The 24228-nt window shown below is 47.5% G+C and overlaps 1 protein-coding gene across 1 annotated transcript in view; it reads right to left on the bottom strand.

Moving 5' to 3' along the window:
• Positions 1-24228, bottom strand: part of LOC108802651 (RNA-binding protein 6-like) — a 36138-nt gene that overhangs the window by 11710 nt on the left and 200 nt on the right. Inside the window, exons 2-9 of the mRNA XM_018574509.1 lie at positions 21212-23474; positions 20350-20439; positions 16924-16993; positions 13387-13460; positions 5968-6042; positions 5816-5876; positions 4168-4374; positions 2230-2387 (exon numbers count right to left, since the gene is read on the bottom strand). Of these exons, the coding sequence (XP_018430011.1) occupies positions 2230-2387; positions 4168-4374; positions 5816-5876; positions 5968-6042; positions 13387-13460; positions 16924-16993; positions 20350-20439; positions 21212-23474 (2998 nt within the window). The remainder of the gene's footprint in view (positions 1-2229; positions 2388-4167; positions 4375-5815; positions 5877-5967; positions 6043-13386; positions 13461-16923; positions 16994-20349; positions 20440-21211; positions 23475-24228) is intronic.

Below are 24228 nucleotides of genomic sequence, written 5' to 3'. Positions count from 1 at the left end.
GGGGGAGACCTGGTGGGGGGGAGGGGGGGGGGGGGGGGGGAGTTCTTAGTAGGGATGCACCGATACCGATACTAGTATTGATATCGGTGCCGATTCAGAGTATTTGGGTGAGTACTTGTACTCGCCCAAATGCTCCGATGCCTAGCACGAGTACTTCCGGTATCAGGAAGCCGCTCCATGCTCTCTCGTCACTTGTTAAATATGGCTTCTTGATTGGTCGGGAAGCTGGCCAATCAGGAAGCTGGCTCCATGCACCTTCGTCCAGCATGTCACCCCCGCGAGAACGCAGCCTTCCTCCGGTACCCAGCCGGAGCCGTCCAATCAGGAAGCCGGGTGCCGTGTAATGACGCGGAAGCTGGCTTCATGCTCCCTCGTCATCTCGTGACGAGGGAGCATGGAGCCGGCCTCCTGGCCAATCAGAAAGCAGGGCGTTGCGTCATTACACGCCACCTGGCTTCCTGAATGGGACTTCTGTTACTTGGTAATTGGTATCGGCGAGTACCGGAAACATTTTTTTATCGGTACTCGGTACCAAAATACCGGTATCGGTGCATCCCTGGTTCTTAGTGTAATATTTTTTTTCTTCTGTTTGAATGCTCTCCAAATAGGTTTATCCATTTACAACAAACTGAATCAGGAAAATATTGCATTATGGTCAGTAGGTGGAGTTGAGGATCATAGGAAAATACTTGTTAGTAATGAGCTACAATGTAACATTTCAAGAGAATGCTGGAGAAAAAAATATATCAATGTAACCATTGCTATCCCTGTAGTAACAATGGTTACATTTACATATTCCCTCCAGTGGTCTCTAAAATTGTAACATTGTATCTCGTCACGAAGATGCATTCAGGTCCTACATAATAAATGTGGTATTTTCCCCATCCACCCTATTATGCATGAAGCAATTCTCACCCTTTAAAAGTATACAAATTCTTGGTGTGGCCCCTTCAAAATCCATTTCAGACCCTTACCCTATGATAGGGTTCTGGTATGGGTTTCAAGAGGGGGCCACATGTAAAAACACACATAAAAAAGGGGTGTCCCCCCCCATGCACATCAGGAGCCCTCACCCCTTCACATCACAGGTCCTCCTTTTACACCAAAGCTTTTATATCAGAATCCCCCCCCCCCCTTTACATTAGGAACCCTCTTCACATCAGGAGCCCCACTTTCATAACAGGGTCCCCCTTTGGTGGCCCACCTGCACCATGGAGAGGCATGACACTGTGCCAACATTTTGAGGCACTGTGGTTGAGAAGGGATGCATTAACCTATTGAAGAACATTCAACCAAAAGAGAAAATACACTAAGATGATTTACTACTCGCACAGAACTAATGAGTAGGGGGGGGGTTATGTTTGGCTCAGAGGTCTGTTTTTTTAGGGACACTGTTACCTTGCCTTGAATGGTGTGTGGCCGTGGCACTATCTCGTGCCACAGGGAGCAACATTAGTAGTCCCATTAGCGCTCGACACGTTGGGATACCATTGACTGCTGCAACCGAAGCAGGAGCTACAAGGGAGCTGCGGTAAGTATAACTGGCAAACGGTCACTTTGCCCAACATGAACAGAATGATGGCGTCTCTTTACATAGTTTAGCCTCAAGAAAGGACAGAGATAATTGCGTTTTGTAATAATAATCCCGGCAATCACCTTCCTCTTGGCTTTTCTGGAAGGGGGAGGGAGGGGGGGGTTTGCCATAGAAGGCTTAAAGGAGAACTATGGGGTCAGTGTTTTTCCCCATAGTTCTCCTTAGGGTAACGGGAGGACACAAACTAGCATCCTCCCGTCACCCTAAGCTCAGTATATAGGGAGCTACAGCTCGCGGTATACTGAGACGCCGCACCTGGAGCGGATCCCGACGGGATAGATGACGGGATCCGCCCAGCTGCGTGAGTGACAGCTGGCTCTGCCTATCTAGAGGCAGAGCCAGCTATACCCGCCCCCTCCCCCGTCCGTTCCGCCAGTCAGCGCTGGCAGATCGGAGCGGGGAGAGGGGAATCCAGCCTCTCCCCCTGTCACGGCAGAGAGCCGTGACAGGATCGAGAGGTGAGGGAACCCGGTATGTGTTCGCTCACCTCTCGATCTACTGAGCCGACCTGCGACAGTCTCATTGTCACACGTCGGCTGGAACTATGAGGCGAGTGGAAATCACTCATCTCATAGTTCTCCTTTAAGACAGACGAGCCCCATCTGCTCCCCAGTAACACGCAGCAGACCTCTCACCTTGTGATTTTTAAGATCTATAAAGCCGAATCCTCGATGGTTGCTCTTCCGATTCTTCATGATGCGGACATTACTTGGCGATAGCTGTGCGTAAGGTTGAAGTGCTTTCACCACACTGTCTGGAGAAGTGTTCACACCGATCCCCCGAATGATGACGGCTGCAAATGGATTCAACAAAAAGGTAAATGGTCTGTCAGGGCTCACCTCCTCCCCAACGATAATGCTCAAGTATACAATCATGTAAGCACTGCGATGCACAATTTTTACAAGAGACATTTTTTATTTGACAGAGGTCATGTGACTGCTATGCGGGTTCTCTGATCTGCTGTGCTCAGGACGCCTCACATATGTTTGTGACGTTGCTCTCGGCCCACATTACAAATGTTTACAACAGTGCGCTGCTGAATGCTGTGCTACAGAGTGGCAGCAACTCCCCCAGAGAGGCTTGTTGTCAATCACGCGGCTAAAAACCCACCGGCAAGGCACTCTATTCACATGTCTAATCAAAAAGTGAGGCGGTGTTCCATCGAAAACTCCAACTCGTCAAAATCTCCAACTACCTCACTGCCGGGTACTTGCAAGTTGGAGATTTCGACCAGACGGCGTTAGACTGCAAAACACAAAGACAGACGGAGCTTCTGTACAGCTGCATTTTAACAATATTCAGCATGTGGCAAGCTCGACGAGTATTCTGAAAACGCCATGCGCACCGCAACTGTAGAGCTCCAGTCTTTCTGAGCACCGGAAGTGAGGTAGTTGGAGATTTCAATTAGTTGGAGCTTTCGATAGAACATCGGCAATAGCTGGGGAGAGAGTTCACCGCTAGCTGTGATGGTGCGTTGCCGAATGGCACCCCAATGCATTTCTCAGTGGGTGTGCATTGCAATGCATGGTACTGCAATAGAGTGCGTTGTGGTGCCATGTGGTGAAAATATAATGCATGCACCATTTTTTTTCCACTGCACAGCAGCACACACGCTATTGAGGTACCGTGTGTTGCTGCGCAATGCATGCCTGCCAGGAGGTGTTGTGGGGTGCCATACAGAATGAATAGCAACACAACAGCGCACCTAGCATGAGCTTCATTGTACTGTGTATTTAAAGGAGAACTATGAGGGGGGATCAGTTTTTCGCCGTTTCACGGTCGCACGCAATCTGTAAACTGGGCATGTTGGGTATCGTTTTACTCGTTGTAACCTCATCTTTTATATTTCATTAAAAAAATGGGTAATTTGTTGTGTTTTGGGGCATTTAATTAAATTTGTCACTAAATTTTGGGGTTTAATAAGGAGTTGCGCTAATATTGCGCAACATAAAAATTTTCAACTACCACCATTTTATTCTATAGGGTCTTGGCATTCAGAAAATATATAATGTTGGGGGGTTTTACGTAATTTTCAGGCCTAAAATGTGGAATATAACATGGGTGCAAAAAATTAAAAAAGGGCCTCAGTCATGAAGGGGTTAATGCAACACTTCAGTGTGAACCAACCCCAAGTGCACAGCTTCTTCCCAGGGAAAACTGGAGCACATGCAGAGAGTGGCAACGCAGAAGACAAGAGGATCGCTGGAATAGCTCTGCCAATGTCAATACAGAAGTACAGGGAACTGGCAGAGATTCCAGATATTTACGGATATAGTTGGTTGTGAAAGGGATGTTGAGCACACACAGTCAGGGAAGTTTTAGATCCAATGATACAAAAATTGGATTTAGTGACACTTTTAGGAACGCTATAAAGTAATAAATAATGGAAGTCCTTATAAAGTGGTATGAGACAAATTGTCAGGGACCAGAGACTGCGCCGAGCATTAGATGAACCCCACCCACATACAAGAGCCGAGGGAGATGTCAGAGGTCATGCTCGGCTACAAAGCTGAAAGTGTGAAATAATCGTGCCAACACCTCTCCGCGCTATCAGGATTTTTTCCCCCACTCACTTGCGCTCTCAGAGTCGGCCTGCCTTGCTCCTTTGTTTGTCCTTGGTTGGGGGCACCTTTCCCTCGGCGGGGTCTTCTCTTTCCTGCGGTCTGGGCTGCGGCCAGGGGGACTGCGTTTGGACTTGTGCTTCTTGCTGCGGGACGTGGAAAGGATGGGTTGGGGTTTGGGTTCTTTATGGGAGTCTCTGAGAGACAGATGGTCAGTACCTGCGAGGGGAGACAGAGATGAAGATTTCACCTGATTTTGTGTAATATAAAACTATATGAAATATTTTAACCCCTTTGTGTCCACGGATGTACATAGTATGTCACTGGCAGCACGGCCCTGTAAACGGACTCCCAGCCGACTCTTTTGTAAAGCCGGCAGTTGGAAGTAGCCGAGCCTCCAGATCGCTTCCATGGGCTGGTAAAGTGCCCATCAACCCCCGCTGTGTTTCCCGGGCTCTGCTGCCCCTCTTGCGGGCCAGGGACCAGCATGTCGGGTGCCGGCAGGAAGCTGGGGAGGAGAGCGGCGAGCTTCTGTTCACTGATCTCCTCCCTACTCTATGGGACCGGGAGTGACGAAGACTGCATCGTTTCCGGTCCCTGAGCTGTCATTGCTCGGCTCCTGAAGCCGGCGATCCGCACTTCAATAGCTTAAAAGTGAAAAGGTGACACTAGGGGTCTTTTGGACCCCCAGTATCACCTTAAAGAGGACCTGTCAACGCCAACATACCATCAAGTGATAGCAATTAAAGTAAAAAAATAAATATAGGATAAAATAAATGTAAACATAATTAAAAAAAAAATTTCAAGTCCTCCACGAGCGCATTCACACAAACGTGTCGGGTGCACCTATGTACGAAAACGTCGATCATGCTACACATGTTGGGTATCGCTGCACACCCTGCAGAGCAATAATTCTCGGGCCAATATGTACGCGTATCTCTAAAGTGACGACCTGTAGGGGCTTTTAAAACAAAGTCTATGGACTTTTTGGTTTACTGAATTTTGTCGCTGTTTCACGGACGCACGCAGTTTGTAACCTGGGCATGTTGGACATCTATTTACTCGGTGCAAACTTATCTTTTATATTTTACAAAAACAAATGGGTATTTCATTGTGTTTTGGGGCACTAAAAATGAACTTAAGTGCATTTTTCACAAACTTTTCAGGTTTGATAAAGAGTTACGCCAATATTATGCAACTGCCACCATTTTATTCTACAGGGTCTTGGCTTTCATATTTAATGGCTTTTGAGTTGGCTTCTCATATATAATGTTTTGGGGTTTTGAAGTAATTTTCAAGCCTAAAATGTGGATTATATCATGTGTGCAAAAAAAGAAAAAAAGGCCTTGGCAACGAAAGGGTTAGAGTGACCTAAACTCCGGAGTTAAATCTTAAAAATACATTTGTCACTGCAATCAGCTTCTCTGTCTCATTTTCAAATCTTACCGGAGCAAACTGAAGATAAATGCTGATTAGTTGCCATGGGCAACTGCTCCAGATTTAGTTTGATAAATGCCCCCCATTGCTGTTCATAGTTGAGGGACTTGGAGGGATTGTTAAGATTTCTCTCCGGAGTTTAGCGTCACTTCCCATGGAAAGAAAATAAAAACGTATCCTTTATAAATGTTTCCCATAAAGACACCGAACGGCGTTCACTCACCGGCCCTCAGCGCACTGCACTGCCAGCACCTCTCTTTGGATAGCACATTGACGGCTTTACACTGCGGGAGAGAGAGAGAGAGAGAGAGAGAACGGATCAGAACACCAGCGGCACATCGGCGCGTTCCGTCATCGAGAAGAATGATCGCTCACCTGAAGGCATGACCATCGGTCGGAATTCGGAATATATTTCAGGGTGACCTTTTTCCCTTTAAAATGTAGAACGCCCTGAAAAACACAACACAGAGAGAGATTGCAGATACCGGAACCTGAGCGTCAGCTGTGGGGTTCAGCTATACAAACCCAACAGAGCAGCCAAAACAACCTGGACTATATGACAGCAGAACAAGGTCACCGCCTGCCAAACTCCGGAGCTTAACAAAAGACAATGGAGACAAACGTTCCTTGTGCAAAACCTGAATTCATTCACTTTACACGGAAACTAAACAAACATTCTGTTTTATGTTCTTTATTTGATGCTAAAAATAAAATGATTTATTTTAAAAAAAGTAAACATGAAATAAAACAAATTAATATTTCGTATAAATTACTTGCAGACAGGAGGGGTGTCAGGTACCCAAGGAAATCGGGATCACCATGACTCTACAATGGTAAGAAATATACAAGCCCCGACCTGCTGACTTCGCTACTTATTCCAATCCTTCGATCGGGTACAACAAACCTCCATTTCCCTGGAAAACAAAGTGAATTTGGGTCCCTTTACAATTGTGTTTTGTTTTTTGCAATAGTCCAGTGCTGGCTGGTAAGTCACATTTTCCAGGGAGGAGGCCATCCAGCATTGTGAAGAGATACAACTCCACCTGTCAACTAATGCGTTTCGTCCATTGTGCACAAGTGGGTGAAATGCATCAGTGGAAAGAAACAGATGGAGCCTGCATAGGCGCGGTGGTTTGTTTGGGAACGTCGTATTCTACAAAGTGTGGCCATGATTATCTTTAACTGCTGACAAAGGAGAGGGGCAAGCTCATGGCCGAATGGGCAGATGCCAGGTTGCAGCTTAGAGCGACAACAATCCTTTACCTTTGGACACCGGCACGGAGCGTGTTCTTCACCTCTCATCTACTAGTCCAGCTTGATGCCCCCCCCCCCAAGTACAAGATTGTCCCAGTTTCACCTACCCATGAAATGTACGATACCTCGCTTGATGCGCCCCAAGAATAGGAATGTGCCAGTTCCACCTACCCATGAAGCGTACGATACCCCAACAATGGAAGGAGAACTCAATCTGCAGCGTGCTGGAGCCGATACAAGAGTCACCCACCACCCAGGGCAACTGCAATGGATACGAAGATGCTGGCACTACCAACCAAAAACGACATGTTCTGACCACAACCGCGGTCCACCCCAGATCAGGATCACCCAGAGGCAATATACAGACATGGATAATAAAAGTGGACCGGCGCAGCATGAACTCCGGAGGAGACAAAGATTAAAAATCACGAACGATAACCTCTTTGATCACATAACTCGTCTACAATGTAGACAAAGCGCTCAGCACCCGATAAGTCTCTTCCTGCAGGTTTCTGTATTCAGGTTGGTTTCAGCTAAATATAATCTCCATGAAGTGTCCATCTCCTCAATAAGATATGAGAGGACAAAGGACTGGAGAGAAACCGCTTAGGTAGCGCTCTCAGCACTGCGCCATATGAGGAAATAATAAAAAACAATGTATCTATGGAGTAATTGGCTTCCCTCTCCCTATAGACACGGCAGGCGGCCATCCAGCTATTATTTTTCACCCTGCGGGAGGCGGAATACTGAGGAAGATGATGCCTAAAGGCTGCGCAAAGAAAGTGTGATGGTATATTCACAGCATGAGATGTCATCCTCTGTGGCGGTCCCTTTACATTCTGAATATCTGACTACTTCCAGCACCACACCATAGAGTCTGTACATGCATGGATGGAACACCGTCTCCATCCAACCTGTCAGCCGCAGCCAACCCCTCCCACCCCCCATATTTCAAAACACACCTTTTAGCACACGGGGCGCAGGGGGTTCTTTTCAGAGCGGTTAGGGTCTGGAACGGGCGACAGGTGACACACAGGGGCGACAGGTAACACACAGGGGCGACAGGTAACACACAGGGGCGACAGGTAATAACCCCTCCCACCCCCCATATTTCAAAACACACCTTTTAGCACACGGGGCGCAGGGGGTTCTTTTCAGAGCGGTTAGGGTCTGGAACGGGCGACAGGTGACACACAGGGGCGACAGGTAACACACAGGGGCGACAGGTAACACACAGGGGCGACAGGTAACACACAGGGGCGACAGGTAACACACAGGGGCGACAGGTAACCCCACATTGCCCATAATGAAGACGTGTCTGCACTGCACAGCGCTAACAATAAAATCCGCACACAGTAGACGCGCTTCATGCTAAGCCAGTCCCAATGACAAAGTGATAGATTGCAGGTTGGAGCCGCTTGTTTTCGGGGTGAATGGCGCGAGCGCGAATTGTTTTTTTTCCATTCCGCAGCAAACAAACGACCTCAGCTGATGAGTGAGGACACCGGATCCCCAGAAACCCAGGCAAACCGCTTTGTGAATTACATATATGTGAACTGCGTTATCTGCGCAAGTAATTGTACTCCTCTGTTTAGCCATTCGTTTGATTCAGGTAATCTCAGCACAGCACAGCTAGGTCAGTGACCTCACTTCCTTCTACTACAAGCAATGCAGCTTAGCCACCAACCTGCCCCGAGTCTGCCCAATGGACAAATAAGCAGAAAACCGATGGTCAGTCCAGTGCTCCTCCCTCCTGCAAGCACATTTCCTGCAATAGAATGACAGCAGTGTGGAAATTAGAGTGACACTGAACTCAGGAGATCAATCCTAAAAATTCCTCCAAAGTTCCCGAAATACGAACAACACTATCTTATTTTTGCATCTCTCGGCTGTAGATCCTCCAATCATCTCTGAATTGGTGCCTTATGCCCCCCTCCAGAAGGAAGGACAGTGTCAGAGATGATTGGAGGATCTACAGCCGAGTGACACACAAATAAGATACATTGTTGTTCAGAATTTAGGTACTTGAATGCATTTTTAAGATTTAAAGGAGAACTATGTTCCTTATTGCGCAACATAAAAATTTTCAACTACCACCATTTTATTCTATGGGGTCTTGGCATTCAGAAAATATATAATGTTGGGGGGTTTTACGTCATTTTCAGGTCTAAAATGTGGAATATAACATGGGTGCAAAAATTGAAAAAAGGGCCTCAGTCATGAAGGGGTTAACTCCCGAGTTCAGTGTCACTTTAAGAAGGTTCTGAGTGCTGGCCTCCATTAGTCTGGGTCCTACAAGGTAGTTAATGAACGAGAAATGATATAAAGGCAGATTTAGGCATTTCATTACGCTGTGTAACAAAATGCCATGTTGTAGATAATACATAGCTGGGATAAATAGTGTTTTATTTATATCTACCAGGAATATAAAGACTTTGATGGAGGGATGGAGCGGGGGATGAGAAAGGGGCCGAAGAGAGAGAGAAGAGAGATAGGGAAGAGGAGAGAAGAGAAAGAAAAGGGAAGACAGATAAAAGGAGAGGAGGAGGGGAGGGAAGCAGAGAGACTGCTATGGTGTACTGCACTTTCATGACCCATTGCATCCTATTGTAAAGCGAGTGCCCCAGCATTTCCTGCCTACGTTTCTACAACCACACAAGCGCATGTCGCAGACCCGGCTGTACAATGGTGACTGACCTCTCTATACATGACGCAGCCTCTGGCATAAGGCTTCAGCTTCTATTTGGCAGCCATGTCATATCTATGATGATGAGACACGCAGAGAGCCATGCAGTGGAGGACGCACCGCTGTGTGACAGTATTGCAGGTGACCGTAATGGAAACACAAAAACTAAAAAGCTGTGACTGCAGCGACTATGAGATGTCTGCAACGCAACAATGATTACATCAGAAAGCAGCGGGAGAGGAGACGCGCAAACTAAATATAAGCGTAAACCTAACAAGGTATTTTGGATGGGGGGGGGAGTGAGAAGAGGCTCCATGGTGCTGCGCCTGATGATACCCTGCGGGCACAGGGCACAGCAGAAGAGTGCTGAACAGAGACAACCTTCACCGAGGATCTGCAGCTGGTAATTTTGGGCAAACCGCACAACCACCCGATGGGCGCCTCTGATGTACTAGGAATGTGACAAGTAAAGGCTTTGCAGCTGGAGAATCTGGCAAGGGTTCGCTTGTTTTTGTCGCTTTTTTGTATATTAAAGTGTTACAAGCAAATTTCCCAGGAGATTCCCTCACAGCAGTCCAGAACATCGAACGATAGGATATTGTAGACCGCATCATCTATTTTTCCCACATCCAACAGGTTTACGTGTTCCGGAGAGACGTGCTATACAGAATTTGCTGATGCGTCCCTGGCACCGGATGAAAGGTTGCCCTCGATTTATGCCAGGTTTACGTTCCAGAAGGAATGTTTGCAAAAAGAAACCCAGAATATAATGCAAGTCAATGGGAAGTGAGGGAGATAGGTTCCAGGCCTCTCTCAAAAATGACATGAATGCCCGAGGGTACCCCTGTACCCCAAGCATGGCTCTATGTGCCTCTGTATCTCCAAGTGTACCCTGGTGCTCCTCCATATCTCCAAGGGTACCCCTGTGCCCCAAGCATGGCTTTATGTGCTCCTCCGTGTCTCCAAGTGTACCCCTGTGCTCCTCCGTGTCTCCAAGTGTACCCGTGCTCCGCCGTGTCTCCAAGTGTACCCGTGCTCCGTGTCTCCAAGTGTACCCCTGTGCTCCTCCGTGTCTCCAAGAGTACCCCTGTGCTCCTCCGTGTCTCCAAGTGTACCCCTGCGCTCCTCTATATCTCCATGCGTGCACAGATTTTTTTTGATTGAGGCGCGATCCTCGATCTGCCCCGATATAGCTGCCAGAACTTCTGCACAGTACTGTACATACTGTTGTATTGTAGCTACTGGCAGTTGTACAGCGTTCCCCTACATATCCTTAAGGATACAATAGGTGGCGCAGTTGTTGCAATGACGATAATGTGGCCGGCTGAAAAGGGCGCCATTTTGAAACGGCGCAAACGAAAGCGCCGCAAACCGAGGGCTACCTGTACTGCCAAATGTATTCTTTGAGATCTCCCCCTTCGAGGCGCAGTTTTCTTGGAGAAGAGATTTCATATAGCCAAGGCCTGGACAAATCTAGTAGCAAACTACAGCCGGCTGTCATGGTGATCATTATTTCCCAATCTCATTTTATGGAGATATTTACACAAATTCACAAACTAAAGTGTGCAAAATATTACATGTGTAAAAGAGACAGAAAAATCCTGCCCGCTATGTTTCTGGACAATCCCACACATACAATACTGACCCACATGTCCTCCCAATGTCACAGTACTGACCCACATGTCCTCCCAATGTCACAGTACAGACCCACATGTCCTCCCAATGGCACAGTACTGACCCACATGTCCTCCCAATGGCACAGTACTGACCCACATGTCCTCCCAATGGCACAGTACTGACCCACATGCCCTCCCAATGGCACAGTACTGACCCACATGCCCTCCCAATGGCACAGTACTGACCCACACGTCCTCCCAATGTCACAGCACTGACCCACACGTCCTCCCAATGTCACAGCACTGACCCACACGTCCTCCCAATGTCACAGCACTGACCCACACGTCCTCCCAATGTCACAGCACTGACCCACACGTCCTCCCAATGTCACAGTACTGACCCACACGTCCTCCCAATGTCACAGTACTAACCCACATCTCCTCCCAATGTCACAGTACTGACCCACATGTCCTCCCAATGTCACAGTACTGACCCACATGTCCTCCCAATGGCACAGTACTGACCCACATGTCCTCCCAATGGCACAGTACTGACCCACATGTCCTCCCAATGGCACAGTACTGACCCACATGTCCTCTCAATGGCACAATGTCCTCCCAATGGCACAGTACTGACCCACATGTCCTCTCGCTCTTCTACACACAAAACACTTGTAACGGAGGAAATCCCATTTCTAAGACGTGCCATCTAGTAGCAGATGTTGGAGTTGCAGTTAATGAAACTCCACATAAAATTCTAAAAATACCTGGTCGCCAGAACTTTATTCGTCATGGAAATCTAGCGACCTGGATTTGTTCAGCACTGACGTAGCCCTTATAGAACCTCTATAAATAAAGATAACCTTCAGCCACAAGAAAGGCGGCGGCCTCGCTGTGACGGAATCCTTACTGCACAAAGGAAATGGTTCCAACTTTGTGCTCAAGGCTTTTTATGACATCACACAAGAAATAAAGAGGTATGACTGATATGTCGGGTGAGTCTGGTACCCACCAGTCATGTGACACATCACTCCACAAGATAAAGTCAATGAAGGGAATTTTGCCAAACTTAACTGAACAAACTGAGTAGAGAAGCTGATTGGTTGCCATGCACAGCTGCTCCAGTTTTGATAAAATTTCCCCCACTGATTTTCCTGAAGATCGGCAGTTCATAGCAGATGGGTGGGATGTTCTAACATCCGAGTGAAAAGATGTAAAACAAGGATTTTTGACTTACCAGTAAAGTCCATTTCTTGGAGTACAGTACAGGAAACGGCACCCTCCTCCTCCTGTGTGTGTCCTCTATGGCTTGCTAAAAACAAAACATGAGGATTTCCTGGAGAGGTCCTCACAGCGCTGACCAGTGTCCAGTCACTTGATGATACCGGCATATTACCCAGAGGTCTCTAAATCTGCCTGTGTCCTGTACTGTACCATCAAGAAATGTTTCTTTTACTGCATGCACATTAAAGGTCAACTCCAGCTTTTTTTTTGTGCCCCCCAATCCCGCACCTCACCCACAAAATAAAAAAAAACAAAATCCATACCTTAGATCCTGGATTCTTCCAGCTGGACATGCGAGATGTTGGGTCCTTTCTTTTTTTTTGGTGCTAAGCGGTCCTCGCTGATAGATAGAATGGTGCTCAAGCTGTGACATGTGAGCGCCATCCTATGCACTCTGAGCCCAGGCAGTGTGATGCCGCACCCCCAGGGGTGACAGCCTGTGCTTACAGAAAGTGAGTTGAATGACGCTGGTTGTCATTCAACCTAGATAAGGATTGGCGCTACTGAATGGAGTCAAGTATCTGGCGGGGATAGAGCCGGGGAGTAGGTATTACATTGAGCTTTTTGTTTTATCCCAATGGTGTTTATTATATAAAGGGAGGCTGGAGTTGGGCTTTAATGCTACCTTAGCTGACAGGTTTAGTGTTTTTAGGTTCCCTCTCTACTCCTCATCAGTCTTCGGCACAGTCAGTCTTCGGCACAGAGCCGTTCCCCAGTGGCCTGTCATGGAGAACTCTGCAGTCACAGATACGGGCAGAGTATAGCAGTGTGCTACCATCAACACACGTATAGTGCGTGGCACACAAAGGATACACAAGTGTGTCAGTCACAGATGCCCCAGCACACTTGTTAACCCTCTGCTAGTGCCACCTGAAGCCCTTTCACCCATCCCTCACCCCCCCCTCCCTCCTGTCCATCCTTCCACAGCAGCGCTGAATCGGTGGATAAAGCAACCTTGTTGGCTTCCATGCATCCGACGGCCTCTTCCACGAGGGAAAACTCCACGCAGACAGAGCCGAGGCTGTAACCTGGGGACAGCATGTGATACAGACGGGACGCCAGTTAGTATGACATGAAGAAAACAGGACCAGTCATAAATAACACAGCCCTACCCAAAAAAAACAGTTCAAATCACTTGATCCACAGCTCATAGAATTACAACACAGTAAGATGTAAAATGAACATCTAGAGACCTTTGTATTACTTCTATACGACACCAAAAAATATAACCTTAGAAAACGGCTAAAGAAAAAAACAGTACATCAATATCTGCTCTAAAAGACAAAAACAGAACAAAAATAGGTTTCTCACAGGTATGAGTAGAGGCACACCCCATGGACAATCACATCCATGAGCAATATCTCAATGGCTCCTGTAAGCAGCACTGACACTCCAGGACCTTCAACCAGGGTTCTGTGGAACCGTAAGGTCCCTACCTTGGTTCCTGGGGGTTCTTTAAGCAGTGAGCAATTGTGGTTTGATCTATTGCCTACACTGACCACCAATGTAAGGAGACACTTTTCCACTGACATACAATGAAAGGGGTTCCTTCTGCATTCACCACCAAAGTAATGGGGCAGTATACTGTTTACTAATGTATGGACACTTCTCCAATGATTACCAGGGGAACCTACACTGACCAGCAATGTAAGGGGGTATTCCACCACTGACCAGCAATGTAAGGGGGTATTCCACCACTGACCAGCAATGTAAGGGAAGCAAACCATTTTTATTGGTTTCTTTTGTAGCCATTTTTATTAATATTTAGTTTGAGAATTATAATAGGAAATAATGTCCTTGTATAGATCGGGAAGGCATTGTAAAATGATTCTCCCGGGTGTCAAATACTGTATGCACATCACATTCTTCTACTTTCTGGTTAGCTAAAGATAAATTCATTATTAGCAGGGGTTCTCCGAGACCTGAAAGTGACAGCAACCCAAAGCCTCCCCACTCCCTTCCCCACCACCATTCCTGACCATGTTGTGCAAAGGAAATGGGCCTCATGCCTCCTACACACCAATGCATTGCCATTCATTATGAACAGTACTTCAATGCACTAAAAGCAGGGGCTAGGCAAAAATCGGGCCCACCAGCTGCTGTGGAAATACAAATCCCATAAGGCATTGCAATACAGCCACAGGCATGACACGCATAGGCAGAGGCATAAAGGCATTTGTAGTTTCACCATAGCTGGAGGGTCTGACTTTGCTTGCCCCTGCACTAAAGGAACAGACCCCCCCGACACACCAGCAATGCAGCATACGATAACACACTACAGGAAAGATAATGCAGGTGTGTTGTGGTGTATTGGCAACCCATTCAAATGAACGCTGTGCCTTTAATTCAAACACATATTAATGCACAGAGTAGAAATGAATGGGGCCACAACTGTCTATAGACATGCCCTCCCCTAATGTCTACATTGTGGCTATAAAAAAGCATTACCCCTCTACAGCAAGAAATAAAATACACGTTTTACCACCAGGAAGTCCCTATACGTAAATGCACCAAGAATAATATGAACAACCCTGTCACATTCAGAATTTGCACAAGGAGTGACTTTTTTTTTTTCCACTTCATTCTGTAAAATGTTTTCTGTACACAGGACATATCTAAATTGAAAGTAAATGAGCCATACAACATTATCAGACAGTCATTAACAAGACGCCAAGGCGCCCCCCCCCCCCCCCGAGACGCCTGTGCTAGGGGTGACATATCTTCCGGCATAAAGAAATGTAAAAGGCCTTTGTAAAGGAAGAAAGACCGCCAGTGAAATCTCCACCTGCTGCTGAAAGAATCTGTGACAAAGTTCCTCTAGCTGGGAATTTCAATGGTTCCCGGCATACTGGCACCCAGGAATCCGCAGACAGATGTGCGGGCTCCGAGAACCACATGCAGCTCATAGGAGGGGTAAGGCATAGCCGAAAAAAATTAATAAATGCACCGATAAAATATTCAATGTGGACTTATTACATGTCTGCATTCAGGCCTACGGAGCATTGCAAACACGATCAGTGTGTCACGGGTGCAATGCACAGGCTTTTGCATTGCTCAGCCCCCATCACCAGGTCCATGCAGAAGTACTGACCTTCAGTTATGGCAGGGATGTCCAAACTCCGGCCCTCCAGCTGTGGTGACACTACAAATCCCATGAAGCATCTCTCTCCGGGAGTCATGTCTGTGAGAATCTTGCAAAGCCTCATGGGATTCGTAGTTCCACCACAGCTGGAGGGCCGCAGTTTGGACATCCCTGAGTTATGGGGATGGAGGAAGTTGTGAATGGACTACAAATCGCAGTGATGTCACTGCTCCGCTGCCGCAGTGACAGATGGCACTTGTGGTATCTGGATTTATCCTGGAACGTGGCGACGCTGCTGTGTGGGCAAAGCCACGCAAGGCCACAATAAATTCAAACAGAATGCTTTCAGAAGATGCACCCCACGATTTAGGGAAGGGTGGGGGGGCAGTGGTTAGGGTGATGCTATATGTGACCATGCTTTATTTTACACCCTAAATATAGGTGGAATATGAAACATGGTCTAACAGGTGGACTAAGCTTTCAAAGGGAAGATGACTCGGCCATACAAACTACAGGGAATAATACTGCACACGCCCATATCTCCTCTCTTCAGATATGTGGAATATGCAACATTCTCTGTCACCGATGCACATAGGGAGTGAAAGGCTTCATCAACATGCCAATGATCGGCAATAATGAAGCTTTTTATGCTACCCTGATGTGCACAGAGGGGTTAACAAAGCTGAATGCATAGCCAGAGGAGGGATATTCCAGTAGATGAAGCAGGGGTGACATTAATTGCAGCAGTTAAGGGGCCAAAGTCTTGTACAATTTCCTGGCATTCTGGAGTTGCAGCATCAGACTCCGCAGCAAGATCTTCCTGCAGATCTCTCTCCTATACCAGAGTGTTGTACTGCGTCAGCCATCAGCAGAGGCATGAAAACACAGAATTAAAGTGACTGTCACTGGGGGAAAGAGGGCAAACTGCATTCAGGAAGTGAAGGCACCAACCTACGGCAGCTCACCAAACTTCCTTCTCACGGCTAAATCTCAGGCCATTTATATAGCGCCGACACTTTTCCCGTCCCCCTTACGCACATTGCTAGTGATGGACCAATAGGAATGTGTGTGGGTGGGTCTTCGGGACAAGTATGGACTGCTGCAAGTATATGCACTTCCTGTCTGCAGCAGTACAACCCCCTTTCTTTGTAACAATCTCATATATATGTATGTATGCATGCATACACACACATATATATATATATATATATACACTAGTACATTCTCCACACAGCTCCGGTCTGTTGTGGCATATTTTGGAGGACTTTTATCGGAGGCCCCTAGATGTCCAGTTTTAATATATGTCACCAGGAACACTAGCACTACATTTTCATGCTTACAGACCCCACTGAGGACAGCTCAGCTCACTTACACTTCATCTAGTAATCGGCAGAAAACAGTTCACTCACCTGGAATGTATCCGATGAGGTTCACTCCATCTCCTGGCAGGATGTGCGCACTTCCGAGCGCGCACAGGATCTGTGGGAGAAAAACAGAATGAGAAGACAGACGGACAAAGCCGTACCCCTGTGTGTATACTAAGCTGGCCCCACCAGATCCCCTGACTGACTGACCTACCCAGTCCGAGCAAAGACATCCATGCTAAGATAGGGTCCCTTTCACTGTACCTGCACCAACACACCACAGAAAATATATCTACACGTTACTTTCCATTATTCACTAACCGAGAGCTCCTAACAAATGTCCAACCTACCCGCTCCGAGCAAAGACATCAATGCTAAGATGGCCTCCCCCATCCCCGGGGTACCTTCTATGATACGAATACACAGCTTTACCTGCACCAACACACCACATAAAATATATCTACAATACTAGGGTGAAGGCTGGGAATATGAAGCACAAACTACATTTCTGCTGCTAAATACAGATAGGTCAGAATCCTGTGTACTTGATGTGACTCCACAGATGTATCCTGTCTGCTGTCCATCGTTCAGGCTTATACTGGTGTTGGAACATACCCGAGCATTGTGGAGGCCATGTTCAGCGTTTTATGGACATTAGATGGGTGTACCGAATAAAGTGGCCACTGGGGGTACCCCCGCAATCATTACTAAAAAAAAAAGACTACAACCACAACCAAAAAGAAAATCACAACCAGACTGCAGCAACCTCTCCTCACTCCGTGCCGGTCACAGAACAATCTACCCTCCTGGCCAGCATGACAGACCAAACTTTATGACATGTGCACTGGGCCTCAGGTGCCAAACATGGCTGTCTATGTTCCTCCATCTCCCCAGCAGGCTCCGTCGTGGAGTATCAGGAATAACACACACAGCAGCTTGTTTGCATAGAGTTTCCATTGGAGAGGAAAAGGAATAGGTGAATAAAATACATGAAAACCGAGGTATTGAGTATAGCAAGGTCCTGGCTCTTCACCTATATCTTCACTGCAGTCAGGTGCAGGTCGTCTCTACAGTATGAGACTTCATGGAGATCCAGAAGCCTGACTTAAGGCAGCAGTTGTCCATTTACAAATCTAGCAGAAAAACGAATGTTCCATACGTAACTTTTCTTTTAATGTTGAAAATAAACTTCTTACCCTCTTGCAAGAATGGATAAATCTAGTTCCACATCATCTTTGCACAACTCTATTACAGAATCCTAAGGGTGCTCATGGGAGCATTTATGAAGAGCCAGCATGTCATTTCCAAGAGCTGATCTAGCTGCTGCATCCCCCATAGTGAACTACATCACCCATAACTCAGTTCATTAGGGCCACTTTGGGCGGGTGGGGCATGGGTGTGGTTATCCATTGAGTGACAAGCTAGGGCTGGTTAAGCTGATCATAGAAGAGAAGAAATTGGTTAGTGTAACAGATTCCGCCATCAGTACTAAAAAGCATGGATGGATGCATCTCCACCACCAGGCTATAGTACTCCGAGAACCAGATCATGCCGCTGTAAGAATACACAAACAGTGACTGCAGTCACTGTTCAACCGACTGCTCCTGCAGCCAATGAGTGAGGACTTCACGATGCTCTGCGCTCCTGCAGCCAATGAGTGAGGACTTCACGATGCTCTGCGCTCCTGCAGGCAAAGAGTGAGGACTTCACAATGCTCTGCGCTCCTTCAGCCAATGAGTGCGGACTTCACGATGGTCTGCGCTCCTGCAGGCAATGAGTGAGGACTACACAATGCTCTGCGCTCCTGCAGGCAATGAGTGAGGACTACACAATGCTCTGTGCTCCTGCAGGCAATGAGTGGGGACTACACGATGCTCTGCGCTCCTGCAGCCAAAGAGTGAGGACTACACGATGCTCTGCGCTCCTGCAGCCAAAGAGTGAGGACTACACGATGCTCTGCGCTCCTGCAGCCAAAGAGTGAGGACAAAACGATGCTCTGCGCTCCTGCAGCCAAAGAGTGAGGACAAAACGATGCTCTGCGCTCCTGCAGCCAAAGAGTGAGGACTACACGATGCTCTGCGCTCCTGCAGCCAAAGAGTGAGGAGTACACGATGCTCTGTGCTCCTGCAGGCAATGAGTGAGGACTACACGATGCTCTGCGCTCCTGCAGCACATGAATGAAGACCACATGAGGCTCTGTGCTCTTGAAGCCAATCGAGGATGAATAGGCTGGTGTCAGTGCTGGGGCATAGACAAAGTGTACCAGCACACTGTGTGCGTTTTCATCCAGGAGATCTTCTCAGACGCGTGCTTCAGAGGGTGACAACGCACCACTACTGTGAGTGTTGTCACCTTGGATGAGGAGTGGAGAAAAAGGTTTGACAGGATATCTAAGTGAAATCATAGACAGTAATACAGTTCAAAAATGAACGCAAACCTCTCTCTTTTTTAGTTGTGGATAAAACAGGGAAAGGTTAAACCCCATCATCTATTATATTTCAATCTGCATAGTGACGTGGAGATTTCCCTGTACTCTCTGTATTAGAGATACAACACAAAAGTTAAATGAAATCTCCCAAAGTGGAGTTAAACCCCTTCTTACACAGGTGCCCCCATTGGAAGAGTTCCCTTCACCTACTTTTCTGGTGACAAGTAAAGATTTTGGATTCTCCTTCAGGTTCAGTCCTAGGCACCATGGTCACCAGAACAAATAGAGACTATGAATATCTCCAGTGGTGCTACAGACCATGATAAAAACTTCAGAGGGTTTAACTCTTCCAAACTTCATCATAACTAAAAGAAATGTTTCGCCTTTACAAGCACTTTAAGACTCCATTTACATGAGGGGGTGGCGGTGGCTGCAGGCGTATTCTTGCGCTAGAGGAACAGCTACATGCAGAGTGGGGGGAATTTATCAAAACTGAAGCAGACAGATTCTGGAGCAGTTGCCCACGGCAAAGAATCAGCTTTTTTCTTCAGTTTGCTCAGTTAAAAATTGTAACTGAAAGAGAGAAGCTGATTGGTTGCCATGCACAGCTGCTCCAGATTTTGATAAATTTCCCTCTGTGCGTGCGAACTGAAGCGGCGGCTGGCAGATTTGCACTCTGTACACATCAATAACCGGCCCCTCCATTGTTCTCATGTAACTGATCACCTGAGTGAATACATGCAAACCTCTGACCGGCCCTGGACGCAGTTTGTGTCTAGACTCTCAGCTAATCAGCCAGTTTGTAAGCTGCCATAGCACAGAGTCCTGCTGTGTCCAAGGCAGAGCTGAGCCACCTCTGAACGCAGCAGCCTGTCTGCCCTCATTCGCTCGTCTGAATAAGGCCTAATGGAAGGGGAGCATGGATGTATGAAATCTGACATCCACTTGTATCAGCTTTTTACTGTTCCAGTACAACACCGATCACTTCACTGAAAGCTAAACCTGGCTGTTCCCTGACAGAGGTCATTCTCCCAGCCACCTACCTCTTCCCGAGAGGCTCCAGTAGGAAGACCATCCAGCCATATAATCTTAGTCGATCCTTCGGGCAAAGGCGTCCTGCGATAGTCCTTATCCTGGTGGAGAAAATATCATGAAAATAACACACGTTAAAGACACTTAACAATTCTTACATATATCTTATAATAAACCACAAGATGGGTGTGCAGAGACAGCTGGCACAAAATGAATGGATGTCACCAGCGCACCAATAGTATTGCAGTCCAAAGTGTTCGTTTATTGGAACGTCATGTCACCAGAACTAGCGATTTTGGGGCCACGCAGGGTCCAATAGCTGAGTCATTGCTGAGCCTGATGAAGGGGACCATGCGTGGCCCCCGAAAGTGCTAGTTCTGGTGACATGACGTTCCAATAAACGAACACTTTGGACTGCAATACTATTGGTGCGCTGGTGACATCCATTCATTTTGTACTATTTGGCGGCGCCATCCAGTCACTGCGAGCACCCCCCCCCCCCCTCATCTGATTTGGGGCTCCCCGGTAAGGAGTGCGGCAAGGTATCTTCTTGTTTGTTCCAGAGACAGCTGGCCACACGTTACAGACTGTATATTATATTTTTAGGTAAATTGCTACAGAAATCTTGACATTAATGGGGTCACAATACCAAAATATGCATTAGGATTGGCACTGTTCATTTAAAAGTGACAAGTTATTGAGCATTGTACAACCGTAAAAGAGTCTGAATCGCAGACATGACACAGAAAGGGGAGAGGCCTGCTCAAAAGAGTTTTGTTTGTGCCTGCGGCTGGTGGCACATCCTGCTTTGCATTACAATATACCACAACAGCAATGTAAGAGATAAAATACAATCTTATGATCAATAATTACCTTACTCCCGGGCTGAGGTTCTTCACGAGCTCTTTTCTCTGCCACACGTTTATCTGGTCTGTGGCCAACTCTCAGGTCCACGTCATTGAAGTCCATGTTCCTATAATCAGTGTCCTCTCGGCACAGGAATTCAATGCCGGGGGTGATACTACTTCCTGCGCCCAATGGTCTGGCAGGCCTGGCGATTAGATCTGGGTGAAACGTTTTGGCGGCACTAGAGTCCGGTAGGGCAGGTGTAAGAGAGGTGGGTTCGTCTTTAACCTCTGGCACGGTTTTCTCCCTCAGCTCTTTGGCTGCCAGTCGCAGAAAGTCCATAAGCAGAGAATTCTGGGCAAAGAATTCCTCTGGGGTCTTTGTTTCCCCTCCTCGGAGATCCTCGTCTTTCTGAACGTGCCCACCGGTCCGCAAGTCTTGATCACCTTCCACCTTTTTAGAGTCTTTAGCAAAGCTGTCTTTACTACGCAAGTCCTGATCGCCTGAACAGAGCTCCTCAGGGGCGGCACATGCTGTGTAGCCTGTAGCTTTCTCTGCTATCTCTTTGGCTCCGGTATTAACATCTTTTGGATTCGGTCTGTCTCGGAAGTCCGTGTCCAGTTTCCCGGGACAGCTCGGTTCAGACCTGCTCAGTGCTTGGACCTCTGCAGGAGATTTGGACTGAGCTTCAACCATCATGTTGGTCAATGAAGATAATTCTTCCTCGCTGAAAGCCAAAAATGGAATCATTTCAACTTTTTTCGGCCCGCTCTTCTCCTCCATCTTCGTTGGAATCAAAGGATAATCTGTTGTCAGTTGCGTCAGCCCCTTACTGTCCTCTCCCACACTAGAAGCTAAAAAGTCTCTTCCTGTCTCCATTTTGTCTGCGCTCTCTTTTACGTAATCCTCTGCGCTCTGCCGATAATCCGTATCTGTGCTCTCTCGCTCCCGGTAACCCGAATATGTACTTTCCTTCTCCCGGTAATCTGCATCGGCAGTCTTTGTTTCTCGATAGCTTAAATCAGCATTTTCCCGAGCCCGATAGTCTGAGTCTGAACTCTCTTTGTCTCGGTAATCGGAGTCTGCGCACTCCTTCTTGCGGTAGTCTGCGTCGGTGTGTTTCTGGAATTCTGGCCTTTGGGTCTCCCCTTTTTTATAGTTCACATGAGATGTCTCGGCTTGTCTGTAAGGCATTTCTGCAGAGTCCTTGTCCAATGAGGTAAATCCTCCAGCATCTTTCACGGTACCAGCTGTTAAACCGTCATTGTCTTGGTGTTCTACCTCCATGTACTCCACAGTGCTCTTCTCTTTCTCCCTATACAGCATGGACACAGTTCCACTTTCTGAGTATTCTCTAGACATGTTCTCCTGATATGACATGGATACGGACCCACTTTCTGAGTATTCTCTAGGAAGGTTCTTCTGATACTCCATCCCTCTATCTCTTCCTATGAAATCCATGCCCTTGTCAGGCTCTTTCACCCTCAAATCACAGTCTGCAGACTCTCTAACATGTGCAGGTAGCCCCCTCTCTGTGTAATCTACAACTCCCCTCTTCTGGAAAGAAAGTGCAGCAGCCTCCCTGTCCCTGGGGGTCAAGGGCCCAGCCTCCCTGTCCCTGAGGGCCAAGGCCACAGCATCCCTATCTCGCATTCGTTCCAGAACCTCCCTCTCCCTCATTAACCGTTCGGTGTACTGTCTCTCTCGAAGCAGCAGTTCCTCTCTCTCTCTACGTTTCAGTATAACTTCCAGCCTTAGCTTGTACTCCATCTCTACGGACTCCCTTTGCCTATAATCGAGGGCGGCAGCTAATCTCTTCCGGTACTCCAACTCCAACGCCTCTCTCTCTTCAATCTCCCTGTCTGCAAGCAGTCGTCTGGTAGGTGGTGGAAGCCTCACCCTGTAGGCAACAGAAGGACCTTCCTCGCCTCTATAGTCAACATCAGGTGCTGTCCACTTTTTTTGCTCCATAACCTCCCTTTCTCTATAGTCCATATCTGGAGCTTGACTCTGCTCTGGATAGCGCATGTCTACCGCCTCTCTCAAATTCGCTGGTGGCGCCGCTCTTCTGGGAACGTTCATCTGTTCCTTTGGTGCAGGCCTGTTCTCTTCCCAGGCCCCTTCCTGGCCTCTCCCTGCGTCTCTATAGCTGAAAGGAATGCCTCCTTGGCTGGTGTAGGGAGGACCAGGAGGCATAGCTCCTCCCCGATATGGCAAAGGACTACGCCCCCTCATTCTGGGTTCAAAACCATGTGGCCACCTTGGAGGGTAAGGCTCTCCTGTATGGCCCCTGTGAGAGAGAAAAGAAAGGTTTACTATAGAATGAGATGGCGGAAGGAAAAAGTGTTCATCCACACAAACAATATACGGGGTTATGTAATCTGATCATTGATAACATGAAACATGGTCAGACTTTGAGACCCAGTGCACGTATTCTTTCTGCCCCTTCACCCTGAGATAACCTAACCCACTGCCCTCTCCACAGATACATACTTGCCTCAATCCACCAGCCACACTAGACTGTCCTGGCTGCACCTGCATATTACCGCCCCACTACCCCATAGGCTTCTATGGAAACCATCTTGCCTCTAGGCACTATAGAAGTCTATGAGGCTGCAATACACAGGCGTGGACAGGACAGTAAGATTTGCAGCGCTGGATGTAAGCAAACACCAGCGGCCACAGCTGATAAGTATGAATCCGTCAAGGGGGGGGGAGGGGTTTAGGTTAGGGCATAAGGGGCAAAAAGGACAAGCTCGCTTTGCCTTAAAGTGCACTTATCCTTTAAAGTGGAACTGAAACTCGCTATTTGCTATGTTATAGGGAAATTGCGCCAAGCAGCAGCGAGAAAATGAGCCCTGAAAAAAAAAGGGCGAAGCACTTCCTCCTATATGAAGGTGCCTTAGCACTCCGGTGTCTACAGTCCTATAGGTGAATATCTGCAGCGTAAGAGCTCGGGCACTGCTGCCTCTGACTTTGGGGGATTTGATGGCATTACTTCCATGCCGCTTCCTGCTGAAGGCTCTGACATGAGGAAGGAAAGG

The sequence above is a fragment of the Nanorana parkeri genome, unplaced genomic scaffold (genome assembly GCF_000935625.1).
Source record: "Nanorana parkeri isolate BGI_ZX_2015 unplaced genomic scaffold, ASM93562v1 scaffold3010, whole genome shotgun sequence".
Lineage (NCBI taxonomy): Eukaryota > Metazoa > Chordata > Amphibia > Anura > Dicroglossidae > Nanorana > Nanorana parkeri.
This window is presented reverse-complemented; position numbering and strand designations above follow the sequence as displayed.